Below are 26,393 nucleotides of genomic sequence, written 5' to 3'. Positions count from 1 at the left end.
ACATTCACATAACGTAAGTGTGGTTAATAAAAATCACGATTCTTGAAGGTAACTGTCAACCAAGTTAATGATGCGCCAACTTCACCTGCCTGGGGAACTTCACTTCACATACGCATTAATAATATATTACAGCAACAGTTACATTGCAAAGTCTTTTTCCAATAAAAGTGCTCCCATTAGCAGTTCGACTTTTGAGCACTAGCATTACATACTGTTCATTGATACTTCCCGTTTTGATTTCTTCTGCAGCCCGTTTAGGCAACAAACTACTAAAGCTTGAATTAATTGCACCCTCTGCTGGTCGCCTCCATGTAGTAAAAGCCATGCACGTTATTGACACCTCCTAAAAATAAAAGACTTTTGACAGCATCCTTTGGGTAACGATTCCCTTTCGTATGTCTGCTGTTTCCTCAACATCATCAAGAACCTCCAGCTGGGCTGCTGAAGTGTTTGTGTGCGACCCTCAAACTGACACATCTGACAGCACCTGATTAATATTCATGCTGCGCCTGCGTGTTATGGTGAGCTGTCCCCCCCAAACACTCCCCACCCTCCAAAATGGTGCCCTTGCATAGAAGAAGAGGGCAGGTCACAGGCAGCGTGGCTGCTTAATTAGCATGAGGCTCCACTTAAAGAGACACCTCGCCATCTGTAAGATGGAAGAAGGTTGGAGCTGCTGGAGCGCTACAGCGTGACCCCGTTGAGGTTAATGTTCACCCTTAAAAGGCTTAAAAAGCCTTTAGCTTTAACCTCCATACAAAGACATGTATAGGCTCCAGCATACCCGCGACCCTAGTGAGGATAAGCGGCGTAGAAGATGGATGGATGGACGAAGACATGTTTCTCACGCTCCTGAAGTTGTGTCCCTCAATTGTCCTTGCCGTGACAAATGCCTGTCAGATGATACTGTTCTAGTACAGTCCAGAAGGTGGCAGTAAGGAGCATTACAAAGCCTTGCTCCATCTGCTGGATCTGGTGGGACGCTCCCCCTTTTGAGCCAATCCAAGCAAAAACTAAGTAAAACCTACCCTCAATTTGCCTTTTTATCCAAACCATCAAATTATAACAGCTCGGTCACCCATCTTACCAGGTTTACTGGAAATCTGTGATCTAGCTTTTGCATATTCCTGCAAACTACGGTGGAGCCTCCTAAGTCCAACACTAGTGAGTGAATGAGTGATTTAGAGAGCAAGATATAAATAACATCATTTGTTGCTAAAACTGCAGGAGTGAAAAACTAAAGCCAAGGTAGTTGACCGAATAACAAGGTAATGTGTCAAAGTCTTAATTAACATATTTTGGATCCTCCTTAGCAGCCCGCAGTGACAACCTGTCATCCTGACCTTGGCTCTGTGAGAAGATGTCCGTGGCGAGGCCGGGCTCGGTGTCGGATCTGCGGGGCGGCAGCGAGCACAGCATGGAGGGGTCGAGGCGGGGCAGAGCGCCCACGCTCAGGGTCAAGGCCTGGTGAGCAAACGCCGCCCTCATGTCGTCCATTTGGAGGGCGGAGGCAGGCTTGCTGTTCAGCAGCAGGATCTCATCACCCGCTCGCAAACCTGCGTGACAAAAGAAACATAAGTCAGCAGTAATCCCTAAAAATAACCTTTTTGCCTCTTTGCAGCGCATTAACGAGACATCATGATGTAACACAGTCAGCGGCAGAGCTCTAATGTGCACAAACGACCTATGCAAACAAATCCACACCTAATCGGACATGTTGGGACCTCAAAGTGCTCCAATACATTAAAAATCCATCCTATCAAGCCGCAGGCTAATAACAAACATGACCAGACTGGATGGCTCTATTCCTGTGGTGTCATGTATAGACGCTTAAACGCCAGGTACAGCTTCTGAGAAAATACCTCTAGCTCCTCCTCCTGCCACTTGCTCTGCTAATTAACTCCCAATTAGCAGCCAATAGGGTGACAGCTCACCTGCATGAACACAGACACACACCACAACGCTTCACTAATGCAGTCGCACATACACACACACAGTTGATATATCTATACACAAATGACACATTTAGCCCCAAGTTATGACCTAGTTGTCTGCTGTGTAAAATGTCAGTGTAGTGGAGTCTTTATTGGACTGAGAGAAATAACCCTCCAGGCCCTACGCTGCTGCTGTGTGCATGTGTGTCATTACACTGGGAGAGAATGAAGGGGATAGAAAAGATCATCTCTGGTTAACCCTGCAGTGCTGGCCTGGTTTCCTTCTTCCATCTACTAGCACAAAGACAAGCGTGATCCTTTTCAGTCTTCATGCATCCTCCTCACTCACACTGGCTGACCCACTACACATTGTGTCTGTGATTCAGCAAAATGTAAAGCTAAAAAAATAAATAAAAAAGTGGATCACCCGTGCGGAAAATGCACAGAAGTCAATACGGCAACTTCCTGCGGCTACTGCTAGGCTAGCAGCTTTTAGCTCACTAAGGCTGCAGGATACAATCTCACACTTGAGTGATCTCAGAAGCTTAAAACGGCTACATTTTAGTGTCATATATGCAGCAAGACTGTGTGTTTCTGCTGCTGCTGTGTGGAACCACGGCAGCTGCAAAGATGAAGGTCGATTCGACTGACTAAGCTAATCTTTTGTCCTAAAGCAGGACTAAGTCTCACAACTACACAATGTCTACTGACATCAACAGGACTGATGGGTTTTTTTTCTAGCATTTGGAAACCTTACATCCACAACATGTCAGTTGGCTTCTAATTATGGTAGAGAGAGACTGCTTGCAAAGTAGCTGAGCAAGTTAACCAATTTACAATCTTTTTGGACAGGTGAGTCATGGGTCCGGGAAGAACACATGAAATATTGGTGCAGATCAGGATAAAGGTGCGGGCCCGAGCAGAGGTGTAAGGACCCGCTAAATGCTCTTTTGGGGGGCTTTAACTTGGTCAAACATTCACCAAATTTTGCAAGCACCTGCCACCAGTGTGTCCAGCTAACACAAAAGCCAATACGCACGTTCATCATGACAAGACGCACCAGAATCATCAAGAACCTATGCTGGAAGATGCACTGGTATTTTATTATTTTTTTTCTACGGTTGTCATGAGACATTCAGTTTACGATACGCAAGATTGGGTCTACAAGAATGAGACGAGACGAGATTTGAACCTTACTTTAAAAAAAAACACACAATGAAAAACTATAAAAAAAAAATACATGACAACATATTGCAATCTACTAATTTCTACTACGTTACACTCTTCTGCACTGTGTGTATGCTACCGGCCCCGCCTCCACCCACCGAGACAGAGAGTGCATGACTGACAAAAGGGTGCACTACGTTCATGCCATTGTTCTGTGGAACAAACGCACCAGTCTTCCTGCCTATTTGGAGGCGGGAAGCAAGAAAAACAGACATGCATGCACATGGCAATACAATGAAGACAGAAAAATGATCATTTTCATTTATTGTGTGATTAATTCATTATTGCCCCAGGCCTAGATAGATACTTTATTCATCTCCAAGAGACATTTACAAGGGTCACAACACCCTGAAGCAAAAGATCACTGATGCCATTGCCATCAATGATGAGGCAATGCTAAAACAAGAATGACGAGAAATCGAGTACCACCTTACTATGTTTCGTACAACTAATGGTGGCTATATACTGGAGAATGTACTATATGAGGAAAACAAACTTCACTATCTACTCATTTGATGAGAATTTCCACAAAATTCACTGTTTTTTTACTTTTGTAATAAATTTGTTAAATTGTAAAACGACTATGGACTATGGACTATTTCGTGGCATCACTCAATCATGGTTTTTCCAAAATATATTAACTCATTCAATCCCAGACATTTTTCATAAGACAACTCCTTCGGTACCGGCCATTTTAGACGATTTTGATTGATTTTTCAAGGCACGCAGCATATTGTGTTCTATGGTTATATAAACATGGAACCTACCCAAAGAAAGATTAGACTCTCGTCTTTCATAAAAAACGTTTGTTTTTACCTTTTTCCGTTCTTTAGTAATCAGCAGTACAACGTATCAGGAAAATATCAGTTCCCAACAAGAAAAGGGAGGAAAACAGCTTTTTGTGACAAGATACATTTCAAGCATAACTTTCACTTTGACACAATTTTTTTTGCTTTTGGGAGAGGTCAAATATCTAAACAACTATACCACAACATAAAGAACACAAAAAAGGTTGTTTTATTTCACAATAACAATTTGCAATGTGTGTATGTGTTGTGTGTGCATGCGTTAAAATTTCCCTACAATGCGTGACCTTCGTGCACGCTACACTCCTCCATGCTCTTCCACTTCCTTCTTGCTGTCGAGTGTGTTTACATGCAAATGATCTATGCCGAGCTTTTATTAAATGCACTTCTGTGACCTTGTGGTTCATTTTTATGGCTTAAAACTGCTCTAAAAGTGACATCTATTAGTGTGCAGTTGCGTCATCACTGTATAAATCCGTTTTTGAGATTGGGCGTTTGGGTTTACAAAAACATATAAATACGTCTTTGGTATTGTGTTGGGTGAGACACACAAGCACCAGAACAACAGGCTTTTATTGCAGGTTTGAATGATCTCACAACAGGCACAATAATCCCCAATAAAACACGGGATACTGTTGCGGCCGTTGCCCATGCAAAGCTGAATCTCAACTCTGAACCCCCGACGTCATTTACTGTTCAGCTCTCTTTCAGGTCCCCTAAGGAACACATTTATAATAACACACACGTGTCTTCATTATGTCTTAAATAGCTTGTTTACTCTTATTATGTCTACAGTATTATATTATCTGTTATAGGTAAAGGGGACTATAGGGGTGTTATTTCATGTCGAGAGGTTCTAATCATGTTATAAAAACAGGTTTGACTACAAAAATACTTGGGGTTGGGTCTGGAACCAACTAACTGCAATAAACGAGGGACTACTGTATACCTAAGAAGGTGTACATTGGGGTTTGCGCTGTAGTGATCATCATTGTGTCTTGTGACTTTATAGATGTTTGAGTCCTGGTGTGTGCTTGTGATGATTTAATCTAGTCCAGGGGTGTCAAAACTCTTTCCACCGAGGGATATATTTAAAAAATGTTGTAAAATGGCTTAAAAAAACATATTTAAATACAAGGCTTTGTGTTATTAGTTATTTGCATTTCAACTTTTCCTCTTTACATTATGCTTTTTTGCTCTATATTTGTTCTTTTTTTGTTTAATTTGATTTGTACAATGTGACCGGGGTACAGACAGAAGCAGCTCGGTAAACATGCACCAACAGACAACACTCACATGCTTCTAATGTAAGAATTCGATTACAGGCTCATCGATGGCAGTCGTCTCGACATTTGGTGTAAATGTCTATCATGTGTACCTTTGGCCGAGGCGAGTCCTCCTGCTTTGACTTCAGTGATGTGAAGCTGCTGCGTCCCGTCCTCGTCCAGAACCGCCACACAGAAACCTAACGACACACATAGAGACATTCAGCATCCATTGTTGTGCACACGGATCAAGAGGATTTTTGGTTGATTGTCAATTTGTACAACTTCACCATCAACTCGATGTAATTAGACCGTATCCACTTCCTTCACTAGAAGGCGTGCAAAAATCCGTAGGATGCCTGCTGATATACACTGTCGTCGTCTACAAACTGTGCATTTCGGCTTCTCCTATTCTGTTGCCGTGACCGAGCGATTAGATCCATTTAAGACAAACGGCGCTGTAAGTGGTCACCACTAACAAGGCGCTGAGTTCCATTGCTAAAAATCTATTTGACAAACATCTAGTCTAAACGGGTCTGTGGTCTGAAGCCGGCCTACCGTATCCGATGCTGCAGGACTCCGCTCTGTCGAACTGGATCACCTTGGTGTGCTTGGGGCATATCTCAATCTCCTTGTAGAGCTGAATAAACACAAGAAAATGGTAAAGATGAGGAGGGCGGCAGCATGAAGGTCAATGTCACGTCATCACACTTGTTAGAGGTGAGGTGAATTCATGTATTATTCACACTCCTTAAGAAAGCAATTGCTTGAGGGGTCATGACACAGGTGGTGTGTATGTGAAATGAGGCGATGTGAGGTGTGAGAGCTGTGAAATGAGAAGGTAATGCCAGTGAAGGAGGGCGAGATGTTGATCAAAAAGGATGGAGAGGATCAGAGGATGATGAAGAGCACTCCAGGAGAGGATTGATGTACTCTTGAGCTCAGAGCGGCACCGTCGCTGACCATTCTTTGTGGCAATGAACACTACGGACGCCATGGTTTTGTTCCATCATGAGACTACAAACACATCAAGCTAATTTGCGTAACTTATCATACAACACGCATGAGTATTGATGAGTGGAACGTCTACCATCCTTCTTGGCTACCAGAACACCAAGGTTCTTCATAAACACAAGAAAGATCATTTGGTGACATCTGGCAGAAACAGAGTCAACCACAGCAGGGGATTTTTTTGGGGGGGGGACAGACTCCTTAAAAAATAAATTTTCCAAGGAACCTAAGAAATGTTGTCATTAGCCCTAGATGCCATTGGAATTGCTTTTTAACCCACTTTTTGCTACTGCGTAATGGCCATTTATGTCATTTTGACCATAACATCATTCCGTCATCCCCACCACAACTCACCACCACCACAAGTAGATTGCAGTCCTGGGGAACACCAAGAATATTATGACCTACTGCCTCTTATTAAAATGCGTGTCAGAAAAGTGACAGTTGTAATTGTGTTAATTAAGCGCTGGCTTCCTGGATTCATTTGCAAGCACCTGATGACCATTTTGGCATTCCAGTCATTTTTCTCAATAACAAAAATTGGCCTTTGCACCCCTTAATGAAGTGGATGGACTTAAATGTGTCCATTCTTTTAATGGCCCAATGCTTCCTAATCATTTGTGCACGTTAAGGTCATTCCATTTTGCTAAAAAACGTTGTCGCGGACCCCCAACCAATGTCTCACGAACCCCAGTTTGAGAATCCTTAAACTGGACATTAGTTACAAGGAATTGCCAAGTACGGATCCTATCCAGATTATATCTGTTTTGACACAACAGCTTCTGACCGTGTTGTTGACACGTTGGTCAAATCAGACAAGGTTTAAGAGTGACATAAAAAAAAGAACATTAAAAAAGTAATACAAATACATTATAATTATAACATTTTTAAAATTTTCATTATTTTTTATGAATATTTTTTTTAATACATGTTTTTTCAAAGGCCGTTCATGTTTTTAATACTCATTGATCAGTCATTTTATTATGGTACTTTCAGTGTGTGGATTTACCCCAAAATGTGACCCATTTTATGAACCCATCCTACAAATTACACTAAAGGAGAATTAAGAAAACCAAACCTCCTTGCTGGAGGTATTAAACACGGAGGCTGGGAGTGATTTACACCATTTAATAACCTCACCACGTCGTAGACATCCTCCTCAGGTTTGGGCACGTAGAACAGAGTGTTGTCGTTCACGCCGACCTTCAATCGCACGTAGTGACCAGAAGCGTCGAGCTTGTGTTTCTGCAGGGAGGAAAAAACAGTAAATGACATCTTTGTAATAGACCTGAATGCATGTGACACGTCCATCAGATGCTCCGGTTGCTTGTGACACGTTGACAGCGCGCATTGATCGACCACACGTCATGTTTTTTCCGATATATATGTGTCTGTGTTGGACGGAACATGTCGTCAGGCGTCTCACACCAATTAGGAGAGAGAAGATGGAAGAAGCCTAGCGCCTGTGACGGCTTTATGCGGCGTGAGGCGAGGAAATGAAAAGATCCTCTCTGTCGTTCTGTCAGAGTCTAAACGTCACTGCCTATTCACGCTGCGCAAACACTTTATGTCCACATGAACACAGACAGCTTCTATGAAACTAGCCATGTGTCAAGCACACGTCTAGACAACAGGTGGCGCTGTAAGCTCTAACCGTGAGGTCAGTTTAACCTATGAGAAGCCGGAAGAAAGTCATCAGGAACAAAGCCTGAGAACAACAAAGGGGAATCATGCTGTGTGTACTGACAATGAGGTGGATTTACTCGTGAAGAAAGTACAAAAAAAAAGCTAGCAATCATATATACAGTACCTCACAAAAGTGGGTACACCCTTCACATTTCTGCAAATATGTGATTTCCTGCAAATATTGGATGATATCTTTTCATTGGACAACACTGAAGCAATGACACTTTGATACAATGTAATGTGGTCAGTATACAGCTCTTGTAAATTTACTGTCCCCTCAAACTAAATAGACAATGCCATTGTTGCCAATTGTGCTAATAAATTTTATAATAAAATAATACTTGCAGAAATGTGTGGGGTGTACACAACTGTCAAAGTTAGCAGGCTATTTCCTGGTTGATGTAGGATGGTGTGAACATTTTCATTACTGTGCCACTAATCCAACCACAGTGAAAAGACCATTAATTCTTTGATTGTATTTTTTCCATAGCTCACAGGCCCGATAAGACAGTTTGTGTGTCAAAGGTCAGAACACATGGAAAAAAACAGCATGTTTTTCAAAACGATCTGTTTGCGTGTCACATTGTATTGTTGCAGACTGAATGTAAAAAATGTGACACATCCACGGTTTGGAAGGTGTCATCCCACATACCGTACATACAGGTAGTACATAGTTCACAGCATGTGTGCTACGCTAAGCGGGACAGTTCTACAGGCTCAGGCATCGAGTGCATGATGTTTGTATTTGCACGCTGTGTTGATGCCCCACCTTGCAAACGCTGCTCAGGACTTCCAGCGCCGTGTCGCCGGGCTGCACAATGGCCAGGACGGGTTGGTCGTTTGGCAGGCACACCCAGGAGGGGGACAGGCTCTCTGGGACCCAAATGTCGTTGTCTGGGGTCAGCTGCGGAAGACTTTTCACTGAGTTCTCTCTGTCCTTCTGTAAATACACAGAGTCAGAGTTAATTTGCAATATATTGGCAATCATTAAGGTGTAGTCAAATTTGAATAATTAGCTAGCTACATTGTTCTTATTGAGGATACGCGCTGACTTTGATGGATTTGATGGTGGTCTAAAGCATCTGGAGATCTAATTACAAAATCTCATTTGTAAGCCTCTTGAGCTCCCGAGCGGCTTTGAGCCACATATGTGTGTGCGTGCGTGCGTGTGTGTGTGGGGGTGTGCACATCTGACCTCTGCGCCCATCGCAATGACCCGCGACAATCTGGCAGGCCAATCAACGTTTACTTTATCTGTGCTATCATATCTCCTGCTATCAGGTGACAGCTTCCAGCACCTTCTTTGTTCTTCCTGGTCTGTGCCCCCCCCCTCCCGACTGCTGCTGTGCCATCACCTTCCTACCCCCATCCAGCCATTCAATCTGTGCAGTGTGATGGCAGGAGGGAGCAAGTTTGATCATCATCATTCCCAAATAATGCCTGACACATTAAGTGGGGAAGAAAGACCGGGGGGTGCGAAACATGTAAACCCCCCCAGGGCTCAGCACCATCTGGCTGCCAGCATGGCCCATAAGATGTCTCTGCTGGTGGGGGTCACATCGGCACACTACTAGGCGAAACTCTCAAATCCCTGCTACCATCAGTGGGATTCACTGAAAAGCTTGGAAAAATCCTTCAGCTGCGACCGTTTGGAACCAAGCCGTTATTTTTGTAGAGATTTTTGTGTTACAGTGGAACCCTTGTAGTCCAATGCCCCTCAGGTCAGACAACTGTAAGGAAAAGTCTTACAAAAACCTCCCAGACTAGCGAGTATCAAAGGATTAACTCTTTTGTTTTCTGTAAAATGAAGGTTAAGAGTCATGTTCCCTTCCTCCAGTCATGTTTTTGATACCTTTTCTCACTACTGGCCGTGTGTTGCGTTCTTTCTTTGGTTCGCCTCCTTCTGGTGCGGGGCGGAGCAGCAAGGCATGGCTGCAACCGGCCTGCAACTAACCAGCTTCTTGTACTCCCTGACTGCGTCAGGAAGATGCTGGACTATTTACTACTTTGTGAATCCCCTATTACGGTCTCGTATTACTTGTGAGTTTTTTTGGTACTTTTATCAGTGTTACTTAGCGTTGTCTTCCTGCCAGGCCCCTTTACTCTGCGCCTTGATATACAGTACACTTTATATCTTTTGTGATTGTTTTCGCTGTGCCATTTTTGTATATCTTTTTGGTTGCACCATAAACACCAAATCCGACTGTTACATTTAACGTTTCCCCTGCATTTGTGGTCAAATCTAGTACAGACCCTCACAGGATGAATATCAACAGGAAATGACGTGAAGTAGGCAGAAGTCGGACATTTTGTGTGATTAACACTGCTTGACACTTCATGCAAAAAGAATTGCCCATCAACCACCATCCTTATGTGAGACGAACACGTCTTTCTCTTTTCTGTGTGTTCTTAAGATATAAAAACAGCTAAAAAGACGCAGCTAAGAATGCACGTAATGGGCAACACTTATTCCGCCTATAAAGCCCGAAAAAACCTCCAAAAAGCGCCAACAATACTCCATTTACATTTAATGTAACATGCATATTAACCAAGCGACATTGTTATTAACATTGTTACGCCGCTCGAACTAAGTTACTGGCGTATTGACACCTTGCCACACCACACCGGCTAGCTACTAGCCGGCCAGCGACAAGCTTCACCACACACTCTGCTGATGTGTTTTTGAGTTTGCAAAAATTAATGCTAGGTGTAGGCTTTTGTTTCCATGTTGCTATGTGAAATCCATGCGCCCAGGGAGGAAGTTCCGGTAATGCTTAAAAGGACCATATTTGGCAAAAATACTTTTATTACATATCATGAATGAACCTGTTACTGTTTTAAAAACAGTATTTTTTATCTCCTTTTATATCTTTAGAATGTATAAGGATTGTGGATGATCAGAACCACAATCAGCTTTACTCGGCCAAACAAGGAATTTGACTTTGGTTAAATGAGCTCTTACTGTACATATACACAGACACTAAGAAATAAATAATTACCAAGTAATTAAAAGAGCAAAATTCAGATGGGCGAAATTCCAAAAAAATGTGCAGTTTTCCTTTAAAACACAAGTTAGTAAAGGTTTAATGGTGGCCACAATTTCACCCTGGAACAGATTATTTCTGTTTATTATTATTTTCTATGGGGGGAAATTGAAATGTGAACAAATTGATGTCAACCAGCATCTTGCAGCCCATCCTCTGGTCCTCTAACCTCCTTTTTTCGCCTCCAGCATGCCTGATCTTAGTATGTTAGTAGTAGCTGTGAGTGGGTGGAAGCAAATCAATCTCCCACAGAGCCACTGGGGACCTCCACAGTGTGAGAATGGGTTATAGCACTGCAGAAGTCTCTTGTCTTGAGAAATGTATTCTTCTTCTAGTACTAAATAACGTCATCCAGAACAGGACCGGCAAGATTGAATAAATACTAACATTTGCATTCGTTTGTGGGTTGCACGTAATCACCTGAAACACGAGAACATTAAAGTTCAAATAGACTTGATGGCCTTAGAGACTGGTTGGCTGGGTTTGCTCCTGAGCAAAAAGGAGAAGTGAAGGTGTCCAAGAGGATGTGGACATGGTGTCTTGATAGGCTGCAAAGATGGCTGGGAACATGATTGATTGCATTATATCTGGATCAGACATCGGGAGGTTAGAGTTTATCCTGAAGATAGCATAAAGGGAGGACGGGATATCTCAAAAGGAATGATCATAAACGTGGAAGGCTTCAGCCGTGGTGCTCTTCCGCACAATAAGCCATAAAAATATAAACCTCACAAAGTGGAAGGAGGTGGAAAATGGAGGGTCGTTGCTGGCCTCGGGGTGGCGAGAAGATTGTAAGCCAGAATCAGTCGCTCCAGTAATTTATGAAAAAGACAAAACAATGAGGCGCAATTAGCCTGCAGCAACATTCTCACCAGGAAAGGATGCAGATACTGGCGTGGAATGTGTTTGTGGTCTCAGGGTGGCCAACAAGGAGGAACAAACAACCAGAAAGTGGGGAAAATATTCTCCAAAAGAACATCTTACAGATTTCTCACTGGCCGTGTCTTCCAACGTCTGCTCTATGGGCGGCCTGGGCGGCTCCATGCCTTCAACAAACACCTGCAAGAACAGGAAGTGTTCACAACTGCATCCACGTGTGTGATGACCACATTTAGGACATTTAGGACATTTAGGACATGTGCCACCTTACTGAGCTGGTTTGCTACCTGGCTGATTGTGGGGCGTCCCTTGGATTTCCTGCGTGAGGTGGTGTCCAGCCCCCATAGGGAGGAGAAGCGGCTGCGACGCTTGCTGAAGGTGCGATGGACTGCCTGGCTGCGCCTCTTCACGCTACTCTCGGTGCGGGCAGACACCTGTGACACACAAATGGGCAATGTGTCAATCACAGGACACATGCAAGTAAGCACTCGCACTCACATTGACGACACACAGTCTGAACCTAAAGTGTATGTTTTTAGGATGTGGGAGGAAACTCAAGCTCCCGGAAAAATCGCACACAAGCACAGACAACCTAGATTCGATCTCCCAACTATAAGGCCGACATGCTAACCAGTGCACACAAATGACCAATAGGACTTAATAGTTAAATATTTGACGGAAGGTTGTTTATTAACTAGTTAGTCAACTCTTAATGCTTGATTTGTCTTTTATAAGCAGCCGCCATTAGCAGGATTACGTAAAAGGTACATAACCGATAAAGCTGTTGTAGAACTCTGTAACACCCACTTGGATTTATTTCCTCGGGGGGGTTGGCACATTGCTCAGAATTCTTCATTAATTAGTCGTGGTAGCAGGTCCATTTTTGTGTCACTTTAGGTGACATGTTTGAAATGGCTTCGCGCTAGGCCAATAAATCTTGGTGAAAAAAATCAATTGTGTGGTAATGTCTGACAGTGTGAGACAGCAGGGAGGAGACAGGGTGGTGATGGCGGGGGGGGGGAGCAGATAAGGACACAAAGGATGTGAGGATGTAGGCAGTAAAAGGGAAAGGAGGGGTGCTGGTGGTGGTGGGGGTAGAAAAGCCTGTTCTGTGGGAAAGCGCCTCAGGGATGGCACAGTTCATATTGATCCACCTGCCAATCAACACTATCAACCTCTGATGTGTGTGTGTGTGTGTGTGTGTGTGTGTGTGTGTTCTTTGTTTCCTGGACAACAATCCGGTAGTGTTGATGCACCACAGCATGTCTCAGGTGGAGTTTCATTCCGTACATTCTGATCAACACTCGCGGCAACAATGTGACCTGCTGACTAGGGTCTCGAACAACGGGCCCAAGATGCAAACCTGACAAAGCGCTTTGTCGTCAGGTGGTTGTGACTCGGGTTGGGCGATATGTCAGTATTTTTTTTTTTATATTGATGTATTTATTTTCAAAAACAAACATATCGTTCGTATCGAAAGACTAGATTTGCGCTCTTCTCTTGTATCTTGACATGGGGGTCCGTCTCACTCCACTGTGTGTGTGGCAGCGCTCCTTAGCGGTGCTGCTGCCACGCCCCCCTCCTTGCTAGATCTGGCGACATTCCAAACCCTCTTAGCGACATATTTTCTCAAAAGCGACTAGAGACAAATCTTGCTACTTTTTCTGGCGTCGTTGGGAGAGTTTACTGGTTATTTGGGGACATTTATTTGGGGACATAGAAGTGAAAGTAAAGCCCCCGCTGCACACTGCATAGTGGAGATCCACGCATCCTCGAGGCGCGATGCCACCGGGGTGGTTTTACAGAGCGGGATCTCAAACAAAAATGTTTCTTAATCTTCATTAAATGACTACTCATTACAATCAAGCCTCAGTCACTTACCTGCCAGTGTGTCAGAACGTGTGATGGAAGAACGATGTGTGATAAGTTAAACAAGTAGTCCTAACTACAAGGTGGAGGCTGGAGGGGAGTCCGGATGTAATTACGCTGCCTAGACTTAAGAGAGGCGCTAGCCAAAATAAAATATCAAAATTATTTTATTTTGATGAAGGGATGGACGATTTTAAATGAACAAACTAAGAATTAAGTTTATTTGTAGTTCTAAACGTAATTAAGGTGTTTTTACTCACTTTCTTGTCTCTCCTACGAGGTTCTGCTTATTATGACTTTATTTCACATGTTGTTCTTTTGTGCATAAATATATTGGGCTATGAGTTTTGGTAAATATCGCCCAGCCCTAGTTGTGACCATTCAAGCTAATACAGGACCCACAGGGCAACACGGAGTTTCTGGCCAATTACACAATTAGTGTTTAAAATGTACATTGTGTGGTTTAAACTGAGCTCGTTCACGGTCAAGTTCTTCTGGTTTAAAAATCTTTGCTTCCGTCAGGTGGACCAACATGCAATTAAGACTTTTAGGAAGTGTAATTAAGTTAGAGAGCACAACCAACCCAGAAGCGCACACTAATGCGCTACACTACGCTGAGATGTGGTCATACCAGCGCGTGGAAGGAAGACACAGAGAAGATTCCCAGTCGTCCCATGGCCAGCTTTGTGGGACGCGAGGCGAAGCCCAGCAGACGTTTTGGATTCGGGGGCTCGCCGCCCTGCAGGCTGGCCAGGTAGCAGCGGCAGCGGAACAGATCCATGTGGAACCTCTCCAGATTCTGTTCCCACAGGAAGATCTGTAAGGTGGATGAATAAATGAATTCAAGACAAACAAGATGTGTAAGCTGAGAAAAGAACATCCTGCAGCCTCGCTTGTTCCAAAGAGGAGAAGTGAGATGTGGGAGTGATGAAACCCCCATGCGGTGGTATTACTCACCAGCACGGCCCCCACCGGTCACCCACCCGCTGGTCTGTGTGCAATGCATCACAAGGTGGGCCGCGGGAGGTGCAACACACATAAACCTGCACAAACTGTCTTTTGGTTATATTCTAAACCTGAGGTGCTCACACTTGTTCAGCCTGCAAGCTACTTTTACAACGACCAAGTCCCAAAGATCTACCTCCTACTGTAAATATAGAAAATATACAGTATATATTTCATTTATAATTATGAGTATTTATGTACATTGTAAATGTCTGCACGCACTTTCTCAGGATGCAAGTTACAAGTCAAAATAATCTTCCTCTTACTATACATCATATACATAAAATCTAACCGGTCAACTTTGAAACTACTATACTAAATACTAACGATTAGTATTTCACACTCAGTTTCAAAGTTTACAGTTGGTCAAAGTAGTTGATATCATTCAATAATTCAAAATTCAATTCAAAATGGCAAAGCAAAAAAAAAAACATAATTCCTCAATAGTTATGTACATAAGCTGAGTACCGGTATTTTGTCAGTCAAAATTTCTACATAGCGTTCATTAGGACACACAGTTCATGTACAGTATTAGCCCAGTTAGCATTTGCTATCTAACATTACAGACATACAAGAAATGAAAATGATGACACAAAAGATTATGTAACCGAAGTCAACTTAATGGCAGCTGACTGATGTCATGTGACATCTACAACGTGACGTTTATGCAATCGACCCCAACTACCTGATTGACCCGGAGCTCGCGATCGACGAAATGGGCAACCCTGTTCTAAAGAGTTCTTTTTTCAGACCAGAGTTAGTTTTTCATACCGACAGTTTCAACTGCTCACCTGCAGTCTTCCTCAGAGCGGTCACGTGATGGTGCTGTGACGTGTCCTGTCAGCTGATTTATACAGATGCAAGTTTGCAAGATGCAAGTGAGCCGTCAAAACAGTCAGGTGTGAAAAACTAACTCTGGTCTGAAAAAAAGAATTGTTCAGAATATATTGTCCAATAGACCAAATGAACCTCATTGGATTAGTCCTTTGGTTGATTACTTCATGAGTTTGTGAATAGAACTATGCTAGAACGCGTATTCTAGAGCTCATGTAATAAGCTTTTAGTAGAGAAAACATCCAAGATTGTGAATGGATAACACATGCTGTAAAGCACCGTAACCTGAACGGAGTCGGGAAAAGACACACAACAATGGTGAATTGAGGACACGTTTGAATTGTATGTGTGTGTGTGCGTGTGTGAAGTAGTCCAGAATACCACATTTGAATGGGCAGTAAAGTTACAAAACAAATCATTTTATTAATTAATAACTGTACTAATTGATTGTTACACCCACGGTGTAAGAAGGAGAGGTTCCGCAGGTCCTTCATACCGACCGCTGTCAGGCTCTACAACACCTGCACCACCTGAACCACCATACTGTAGTCAATATGCATTCTTTACACTGTACTCTTTACTTGCGTATCTTGCTGCTGTAACAAGTGAATTTCCCCGCTGTGGGATAAATAAAGTACAAATACAATACAATACATGTTTTTCTATTGTCAGACTGGTTTCCTGCTTGATATATTTTGTAACACTTTTCCAAAAAGGGGCAGAGGCTCTTTTTTTATCATGATATACATGATTAGATATTAAATTAACATTGTATTAGTTTGACCATCTTGAAGTAAAAAAAATGTGGCCCCGCCATCCTTTCATTTTTATATATGCAACCGTCGTTGCCCTCGTAAATACCCAACAGCATTTGAATTCCAACACCCTATATGTATCTCCAACACCATATATGTATCTCCAACTCGCAAATGCACGTCTCTTGTCCGCTCGACAGCAGAACGACACTTTCTCGTTGTCACTAGATGACCGCGAGATTAGGGATGTACCGATCCCTTCTTCAGGATCGGGATCGGCTGCCGATCCGCTGTATTGGTGAAGATCGCATAACATCGGCTTCCGTCACGAGATCAGGCCGATCAGTTTGCCGTATCACGTTCGTACCCCTGAGCCACACTCCAAACATGGTAGGTGCAGTAATGCGCCTCAAAGCTTGTTGACTCTCGACTCCTGCCTCCTGCAAGAAGAAGAAAACGCAACACCACTATGCAGACATGTCTGCGGTATACTGTGGTCAAGTTAGTTTCACGTTGGACATTCGGCGCCGTACCTACAGCGGTAGTTCCCTCTCACTGTGCCACCCTCGGACTGCTGCGTCATGGTGTAGGGGCGTGCTTATAATAGGGACACTACTTAACATGTCGAAACTGCGGCAAAAAACCTTGGAAACTCCTGTTATGGAGCATGAATGGAAGCTAGCGGGGTTCGCTTAGTTTAGCTAAGGTAGTGCAGCTGTGTGTGCACACGTGTGTGTGTGTGTGCGCGCGAATCAGACTGGTTGAGTGTATTGGATGAGTATATTTTCACTGTGTTGTGTTTTACTGCTTTAATGTAAGGACCATTTTACAATGGCCACTGACGATGTGCAGGTCCTGAGTGAAAAAAGACAAGAGGCACGTTTATTCTTGAACCCAGCATGTATCAATTGCCATTCTCAACACATTCCAGCCTTCAAAATAAGAGCGCCCTTTGTCACATTTGTCACATTGTGTAAACAAAACACGGGTGTCATTATATAACGCGATTGGAATTACAACTGTGACTCCATATTTCTTATCACAGGTACGGGCATTACAGTTTGTGGAAGTTTGTAGCAATACAGTATGTGCTGAAGCTGACATCCCATTAGAAAAGTTAGCTAAGCTACATCCATTTCTCAATAAGCTTTGCTTCTTCCTACTCCTTTTGGACATGTGGAACTGTGAAAAAATGATTCATGAGATGTATTCCATTGAAACCTTCATGTTCAAATAAACTAAACCAAACCAAAAACCAAACCAATTACTGGACAAAATGGGCCAATGATGTATTGCATCAATAAATGTAAGGATTTTTGCATTTTATTCACTAACCCAAATAGCACACACTCTATGCTGGTAAAACAAGTGCAAAAGGTAAAACAATGAATTCTAAAACCAAAAAAACAAAATTTGGGAAAAAATAAAACAAATTTCATAGGGCCCTAGAGAGTTTGTTAAAAAATGTCATATTCTGAACCACACCACAAATTGATCTATAACCATGTCAAATGATTAGTCCTACCATAAAAGTATTTTGCACACCCATTTTTTCCAGTTTGATCTTTCACTGGATCTTTTATTGGATTAGGGACTTGACTCACAGAGGTTTGTTACAAAAGCCAAACAATATTGTTGGTCATGCTGTGTAATAAAAAAGTAAATTCAGCAATACTTTGTGGTTGCATTATTTTTAATGCTTTGAAGAGCTATTTTCATAACCATATTCAATTCCACAAACTCATGTTTGTAAGAAAAGCTTATTATTAAAAAACAAACAAACAAAAACAATCGGTACCAGATCGGATCGAATTGGCAAGACTATAAAAAAAAATCGGATCAGATCGGACGCCAAAAAATGTGGATCGGGACATCCCTACGCGAGATGCATTCAAGGACACTTCAAATGCACAACAATGTCTTTATGATGCGCGCATGTGTGGTCTCAATAAACTAGAAAGACAAAGAAAAACAGTAAGTGGATATTTTTTTCCACTCACTAACGTAACTCAATGTGGAAGTACAATTTGTTGCATTTAAATAGTCGGAAATCACAAAAAATGCATCGTTAAAGTGTGGTTCAAATGTTCTGTTACGATTAAAGAGACTCATGTTAGGTAAGTAGATTTTCAGACATGTGTGCTATGTTTTAGTTTGATTTAAATTTTCAGTTAATTTGGAGCTGTTTGTACATACACATTCATATAATCCTGTCCTGTCATTTCTTTCTGTACATCAAATACAGTAAAAATGGGCATATTTCACACAGTTGCAAATGGTGATTAATCCTCCATCCATCCATTTTCTGTGCCGCTTTATCATTAGGGTCATGGGGGTATGCTGGAGCCTTTCCCAGCTGACGTCAGGCTGGGTACACCTTGGGCTGGTCGCCAGCCAATCGCAGGGCACATATAGACAAAGAGTTAGAGTTGCCAATCAACCTAACGTGCATGTTTTTGGAATGTGGCAGGAAGCCCGAGTAGCTGGAAAAAAACCACGCACGCATGGTGTGAACATGCAAACTCCACACACAGATGCTCAATGGAGATTTGAACTGGTGATTAATCATGATTAATTAATTTGATTACAATTTGTAATCATTTGACAGCACAATTTATGTTGTTTGCACTGACCTTTGACTACATCTGTGTGCATTATGTCACTTCCAGCATGAGCATGTTTTCTGCTGTTAGTGTCACTGCCAGTGAACGGAACATTCTGTGCAGTGAGAAAGAATGCTGGCTGAGGTGTGAAGCATGTACAAGTAGATATGCTCCTGCAAAGAGCCTCAGGTGTTTTCGTTCTTTCACAGGGGAAGAGGAAGGTGAATAACCTGCAGATAAGCTACCTGCTCCAGGATGGTCTTCCTCTTCTTGGCGTCGGTGACGGTGGACAGCTGCATGTCCCCCATCTTTTTCATCTTCTCGTCCATGTCAATCTTCTGCTCCAGCTTGCGGATCTCGGTCCGCAGCAGGCGCACCGTGTCCTCCCGGTGGTGCTGGCGGGCCAGGGCGGCTGCACATGCAGAGTGGATCGCCGTGATCCAGTTCTCCAGTTCCGTCTGGCCCGACGTCTGACAAGAAACAGAATAAATAAAATAAAGACGAGTATAATCTTTATTGCCATTGGTGTAAACCAATACAACGCAGCAGACAAGAGCATGGCTCAAAGCAAACAATAAACAAGCTAAACTAAAAATAAAAATATATACATTCAAAAAAAAAAAAAATTCTCAATATATTCATTCATTTATTAATTTTCTAAGCCGCTTAATCTAGGGCCGCGGGGATATGCTGGATCTTAACCCAGCTGACTTTAGGTACACCCTGGACTGGTCGCCAGCCAATCGCAGCGCACATATAGACAAAAAATCATTCACACTCACATTCATACCTATGGACATTTTAGTGTTGCACTAACCTAACATGCATGTTTTTGGAATGTGGGAGAAAACCGGAGTACTCAGAGAAAACCCACGCACGTACAGGGAGAACATGCAAAGTCCACAAAGAGATGCCCAACGGAGATTCGAACCCACTTCTGACTGTTTGGCCAATGGTCAAATTGTTAACCACTTGGCCACTGCGCAGCCCATTGAAAAACAAAAAGAAGCAGGGAAGACATATATTCCAAAATCCAATACAAATACAATAAAATGTGTCAAGTGTCATGAGATAACTTCTGTTCTGTTGTAAATAAATTGAATTGAGCTGGGTTTTTTCCGGGTACTCTGGTTTCCTCCCACATTCCAAAAACATGCATGTTAAGTGAATTGGCGACTCTAAATTGTCCATAGGTATGAATTTAAGTGTGAATGGTTGTTTGTCTATGTGTGCCCTGCGATTTGGCTGGCAACCAGTCCAGGGTGTATCCCGCCTGTCGCCCAAAGTCAGCTGGGATAGGTTCCCGCATACCCGCGACCCTAATGGGGATAAGCGGCATAGAAAGTGGATGGATGGATGAACTGAATTGAATTTAAAATAATTTAAAAAATGCATATTGTTGTTTGTCAATGAAAAGCATGTATTTCCAATGTTTGTGTTTTATTTTGATTAAATTTTAAACAAATCTGAAAAACATACAATGCACTGGATAGCTATGATATAAATGTAAAGTACATCCGAAAAAGTAATCACAGTGCTTCACTTTTTGCGTGCTTATTTACCACAGGTGGACTCCAATGAAGCTGTAGAAACATCTACAGCAGGGGTGTCAAACCCATGTCATGGAGGGCCGAGACACTGCAGGTTTTCTTTCCAGCCGTTCACTAAAGCAGGTGATTTTATTGATCATCATCTCCTTCAATTTGAGGGAAGGAACTCATCAATTGAATCACCTGCTGGAGAAAATGGTTGGAGAGAAACCTGCAGTGTTTCAGCCCTACACTGACACATATGATCTACAGGATGATCAGTAGAAACAGACTGCACCTGAGCTCAATTTTCAGCTTCATGGTGAATGCTGTGAATACTTATGCACATGTGATGTCTTAACTTTTTAAAAATGTTCCATATATTTATAAACAAAACAAAAAAATGGTGTCATTAAGGGGCATTGTGTAGAATTTTGAGGAATAAATAAATTGAATCCATTTTGGAACAAGGCTGCAACATAAAATGTGGAAAACGTGAGGGCTGTGAATACTTTAGTCTGAGAATGATGACGCTGCATTGATGAAGATGTGTGAATAGAGACAAGGTTAGTCACCCTAATATGCTTCTTTCATTGCGCATCTTCTCTTCCATTGAGTGAATGTCAACAGCGACAGGTGCCATGAATACAAATAAGACACATTGTCATGCTTCACAATGGTCAGTGACAGTGTGGCCTTTAAACACGTCAAACGTCAAAGAAACACACGGGATGCTTGATCTGCCACATGTGGCCTGAGGGAAATCCATCTGACATGCTAATGTCATCCCAAATGCAAAATGTGATTTTACATGTGCAGGCTGGTTGTTTACCAGTAAGTTGTGAGTTTTCCTGTATTCAAATACACCAATATTTATACATGGGGATCAGAAGTGTACCTGGAAGAGGAAGGCGTCTCCTGCAGAGTTGCTGAGGCAGAAGACAAAATCCTTCTTGGGGTGTTCAGGTACTGCCTGGACGATGCTGTTCTCCGCCCACAGAGCGTGTTTCGGAACGCTGTTGTGGTCGATTCCCGAGCGTCCGTCAGACTCGTACAGGAACAGAGTGCAGCCTGACGAACCCAGAAAGATATTCACATTTAAAGTTGTATTTCTTTGAGGGATTACATGTAACTGCAAGGCGCATGACACAATAACCACACATTCTCTTGAAAAAGCACAAAGTTATTTACGGTGTTGAAGGGCTAATTACAAGCGCCTTAACGTGTGTCCTCTAAGGGGACACACTAGAGCGTGATTTATTCATCTTCATGGAGAGAGGAGCTGCGCGAACGAGGTGGGCGCATCGGCTGCATCTTGTGCATTTCACCAGGATGAGATTGGATTAGACGCGGATGCCGGCGTGAAATTAAATTGAGATGAGGCAGAGGACAGAAAATGAAAAGGCCACGCAGTCGGGCAAGAAGGTCACCGGCAGTGTAGAATATTACAGCTTTGTCACTGAATTTCTATTAGTAAACACTGCATACACATTCCATGCTGGAATTAGAGCTCGAGTGGAGCATCATGTTCATTACTTTGCAGGTAAACATTAAAAAAAGGCATCTCTGACCTTTCAGAGAGACCCAGTAGTGTTTCCACTTGCGTCTGGTGGCAGGTTCCACCTTCTTGTTCTTCTTGTGGACCAAGAAGTTCTTCACGGCCAGCGCGCCTGCCTTCCTGACAGTGCCGTGAGCGCAGCCCGTCGCAGAGTCGGATGGATAGGCGCTGCTGAGCGTGCCGCTGCTCTGCTCGTCGCTCACTGCTGAGCCCGCCTCCTCCAAGCAATCCCGACCTTGATGTGCCTGAGAGAGGAAAAACTGTTCATTCATGTACACTATTTTCTACAGCAAACATTTCAAGTGGGAACAAATCAGAGGGTAGAAAAACTCAGAAAGATTTGAAATGGGGGAAAAAAATGAAAGGGTAGAAAAGCCTCGGAAACATTTGAAATAGGAACAAATCAGAGGATAGAAAACCCTTGGAAACATTTGAAATGTTAACAAATCAAGAGTAGCAAAGCCTCAGACACATTTGAAATGGGAACAAATGAAAGGGTAGAAAAGCCTCCGAAACATCTGAAATAGGAACACATCATAAGGTAGAAATGTCTCGGAAATGGTAACCAATGATAAGGTAGAAAAGCCTCCAAAAGAATCAAAATGTGCAAATCAGAGGGTAGAAAAGCCCCAGTAATGTTGAAATGGGAACAAATAAAAGAATAGAAAAGCCTCAGATTCATTTGAAATAGGAACAAATCCAAGGAGAAAAGCCTTGGATACATTAGAAAGGGAACAAAAGAACTTAGAAAAGCCTTGGAAAGATTTGAAATGGGAACAAATCATAAGGTATACCTGTTTTGGAAACTTTTAAAATGGGAACCAATGATAAGGTAGAAAAGCCTCGGAAAGGTTTGAAATGGGAACAAATCAGAGGGTAGAAAAACCTCAGGAATATATCAAATGGGAACAAATAAAAGGGTAGAAAAGCCTTGGGTACATTTGAAATGGGAACAAATCAGACGGTAAAAAAGTGTCGGGGAACTAATTTGTGTTAGACTTTCTCCGATCACTATAACGAGTGACTTGACTGACCCAGACTTGATTGTCCAGCTCCTTCCGGAAGTTCTCGTAGACGCCCCCGCGTCCCTCCGCCCCGCCGGCGCTGCTGCTACCGCTGTCACTGCCATTGAAGACCATGCTCTCCGTGGCCGAGTACACGGAAAAGGACGCCGACATGGCCTTGCAGCGGCGCGACAACGGCTCACCGTCCACGTCCGTCTCGGCGGCCACACCGTCGATACCGCTGTCGCCGTACTCGCTTCCCTCTCCCAGCACGGTGGAGATATCCTGCCGTGGCACATGCAGAAGACAGCGTTCATATTTAGTGGAATGATCATATGGTGCTCAGCATGTGGGAGCAGTTTGTTGGTTAGACAATGTGAGCATTTAGGCCACACAGGGCCGTACTATGTACTGTGTGCCATATATATATGTGTGTGTGTGCGTGTTTTCAATTTGTTTCCGTTGGAAAGTTTTCCACCGGAGGTTCACTGTCCTTTTCTAAGTCAGTTCTTTTCCAAACTGAGGCCCTGTTCTTTTCCTCCTTGTTTTGCTGCGTCTATTTATATCCCAGACCCATACATCCCCCATCCCTCCATTCCCCCTTCAGCCGGGCCAGATGAATTTGTGATGAGCACTTAGGGTGCAGCTCGGGGGCTCTGGGATGAAGGGGAAGGGGGGGGGCGGCCTGGTGAGTCTTGTTGTGGACTTTTCATGGCTCCACTTGGGAATATTACACAAGCTGCTGTTGCATTAAGACACTTCATACTGATGCATGGATGTGATTTTGGTTAATCAGCTTATACTACATTAAAAATGATCAACAAATACTCATCTGTGCATCATCTTTTACATATATTTTAATTGTGAGTGTGTGTGTTATTGTAGACTGATCCACATCCCATCCTGCTGGCGTTGGAAACGTCATTCCAGCGCCACTTCCACCACTTTCTGTTGGTGTCCTAATACTTCTGTCCAAACAATGTCCTTGCCTAATGACTACACCGTCACAATTATGTCGTATTTTCCACACGATCATTGTGAATGACTCCTCACCTGAGTGGTTTGTGCGCGTCGTCCCTGAAAAACGTGACACGGCGTGGGTGCCACGCCTCTGATCCCCGCCAGGCCCTCGGAAAGGCAGTGTGAGCGTCTGCAAGGGAGCGTGAAGGCTCCATAGGCGCCGCTGTCATCCTCACCCGGGGACATCAGCACCGCCTCAGCGTCCCTGTCGTGCTGGACATCTCTGTGGGCTTTGTCGTGGCGGTGCCTTTGGCCCCTGAGGCCTGGACTCTGATGACTGCACAGGTGGTCCAGAGACGAGGCCCTCTCTGCTGCACCTTGACACGAATACAAATAGGTGGTTGTTTATGTCATTATATTGAATATGAATGAAAATCCTCATATAGAGTGTACCTGCAGAGCCTCTGGGTCTTGTGAAATGCTCTTCCTCCTCTTCCTCCTCGCCGCCATCCACCATCTCCTCAGTGCTGGTCAGGTGTCCCTGGCTGAGATCCGACAAAGAAAACTCCAGACTGTCCTCCCGCCACATGTCAGCTGACTTTGAGCGCTTCTTCATAAAGCTGGAGCTGTCGTTGGTCTGCTGGAGGAACGCCCTCTCGCCTGACTCCGCCTCCCCCGCGGAGTCCTCGCCGCCATCGTGGGCCAGGGTGTCCGCCTCAGACGTCTCAGGTGTGGGCGTGGCCAAGGTGTCGTCATCCTGCTGGAAGGACTCGGGCCTCATCGTCATGGCGACGCGCTGCGTCCAGTGGGGGTTGATGCCAAAGTCCGCCAGGCCGTCAGTAGCATCGAACGGCTCCAGGCCGCTCTCGGCCAGCGACTGAGGGATGCTGGGAGTGCTAGAGGAGCGTGTGGACGCTTCAGAGTTGCGGTGCTGCTGTTTCGCTGATGAGGAGTGGCGGGTGCGGCGTGTAATTGGCTGCTTGCCGGAGAGACGGAGGGAGCGGGAGATGTGTTTACGGGACAGGTGACCTGTTGAGCTGCAGATGAAGCCACTCTCTCCATTTTGACTCTCCACGTTTCCCATGATTCAACTGCACATCAGAGGCCGTGTTTTCAAGGACTGATTCAGGACAAAATGAGAATACTGACTCAAAAATTGAAGGAACATGAAGAATTTGAACAGAATTTTCTGGAAAATACGGCTTGAACATAAACTTGGAATATTAACAGTACAGAATGTTGTTTTAAAACATGGCCTGTACACTTATTAAAGACTATCGTGGCCACAGTTTTACACATTATTTCTATTTACTTTCCTGTGGGAAAATGTTTAAACTCAACCGATGTATTTTCAACCTCAGAGGTTCCATGAATTTTGAATTAGATTGTTTTGCAGCATGATTACCTGTCGTCAAAGTCGCTGCCTCACCAGCATGTTGGCCTCAGTGCAACGCCATCTTCGGCCCAACACACCATCCGCTGGAGGGCATCGCACAGCAGCTCCACTCTACCCGCAGAAAGCCTCAAGTGACCTGTTGCCGCACAGAAAGCAGTAGACCGTCAACAAAAGTGAGCTAAGCTAATGCAACAAGTAAGGACAGTCCCTAGACAAGCATGTATGCGCTCCGCAAAGTCCCAAGCCACATTTCTTTGAACTACACCCTGAAACTCCCGGCTAACCACAAACCACTCGGGCATGTGCACACACGCGAAGGCAATGCAGCCCTGCAAACACACATACAAAGACTCACACTCTCCTACCAACAGAATGAAAGGATGAAAGCGACTATGATGTTACATGACGCGTATGATGAAACAATAAAAGGAGGATACCAAACCGTTGTTGCATAAAGTAAGGAGCTGACCGCCATCTTCGTGTTGTGAAGCGTCACACTACAGTTATTACAGCTATTCACACTAACGCTATTGTGAGGGTCTTGGTACCTTGGTCTTAGTCCAAAAAATATATATTTTTTATTTTTTTTACTCATTATGAGTACAGTAGAATATGACATCACAACTGTGTATGAAATTCCTCACACAGCCTTATTGTGTCACATTAAACAGCAGTTTGGAAATGTTTAATCTTTAAAGGTAAATAAAGGAAATGTGTCATGTTTTCATCTTTGTTATGCAACTTCCTCTCTACAATTTTAAATGACTGGATTTGAAATGATTCATGGAAAAAAAACAACTTAACGTTAAATTTTGGTCAAAACCCGCACACTAATTGCAGCAGAAAAAAGTCTACATTTAAAAAAAATGGGTAAAATATAATGCAATAAGATAAAATGAAAACGCTATAATAATGCAAGTGGCCAATACTAGAAAATATTTATGCTTCTTTTACTTTGTACTTTCCTCCGGACGGTAATCGAGTGTGACCTGAGTTTTCTCGATACAGGTTTTTTTTTGTTCTCTGTA

The 26,393-nt window shown here is 43.4% G+C and overlaps 1 protein-coding gene across 5 annotated transcripts in view; it reads right to left on the bottom strand.

Moving 5' to 3' along the window:
- LOC129178511 (rho guanine nucleotide exchange factor TIAM1-like) overlaps positions 1-26,393 on the bottom strand; it is an 80,388-nt gene that overhangs the window by 15,452 nt on the left and 38,543 nt on the right. For 3 of the 5 annotated variants that reach the window (XM_054770820.1, XM_054770829.1, XM_054770811.1), the window contains 15 exons: positions 25,375-25,501; positions 24,423-25,089; positions 24,063-24,346; positions 23,040-23,294; positions 22,019-22,250; positions 21,346-21,518; positions 19,164-19,388; positions 14,353-14,538; positions 12,140-12,286; positions 11,958-12,032; positions 8,699-8,869; positions 7,384-7,488; positions 5,791-5,872; positions 5,346-5,432; positions 1,344-1,556 (listed from right to left, as the gene is read on the bottom strand). In XM_054770820.1, coding sequence (XP_054626795.1) covers positions 1,344-1,556; positions 5,346-5,432; positions 5,791-5,872; positions 7,384-7,488; positions 8,699-8,869; positions 11,958-12,032; positions 12,140-12,286; positions 14,353-14,538; positions 19,164-19,388; positions 21,346-21,518; positions 22,019-22,250; positions 23,040-23,294; positions 24,063-24,346; positions 24,423-25,053 — 2,866 coding nt within the window. In that variant the 5' untranslated portion in view covers positions 25,054-25,089; positions 25,375-25,501. The remainder of the gene's footprint in view (positions 1-1,343; positions 1,557-5,345; positions 5,433-5,790; positions 5,873-7,383; positions 7,489-8,698; positions 8,870-11,957; positions 12,033-12,139; positions 12,287-14,352; positions 14,539-19,163; positions 19,389-21,345; positions 21,519-22,018; positions 22,251-23,039; positions 23,295-24,062; positions 24,347-24,422; positions 25,090-25,374; positions 25,502-26,393) is intronic. The other 2 variants (XM_054770845.1, XM_054770837.1) reach the window with 1 other exon arrangement.

The sequence above is a fragment of the Dunckerocampus dactyliophorus genome, chromosome 1 (assembly GCF_027744805.1).
Source record: "Dunckerocampus dactyliophorus isolate RoL2022-P2 chromosome 1, RoL_Ddac_1.1, whole genome shotgun sequence".
In the NCBI taxonomy this organism is placed as follows: domain Eukaryota; kingdom Metazoa; phylum Chordata; class Actinopteri; order Syngnathiformes; family Syngnathidae; genus Dunckerocampus; species Dunckerocampus dactyliophorus.
This window is presented reverse-complemented; position numbering and strand designations above follow the sequence as displayed.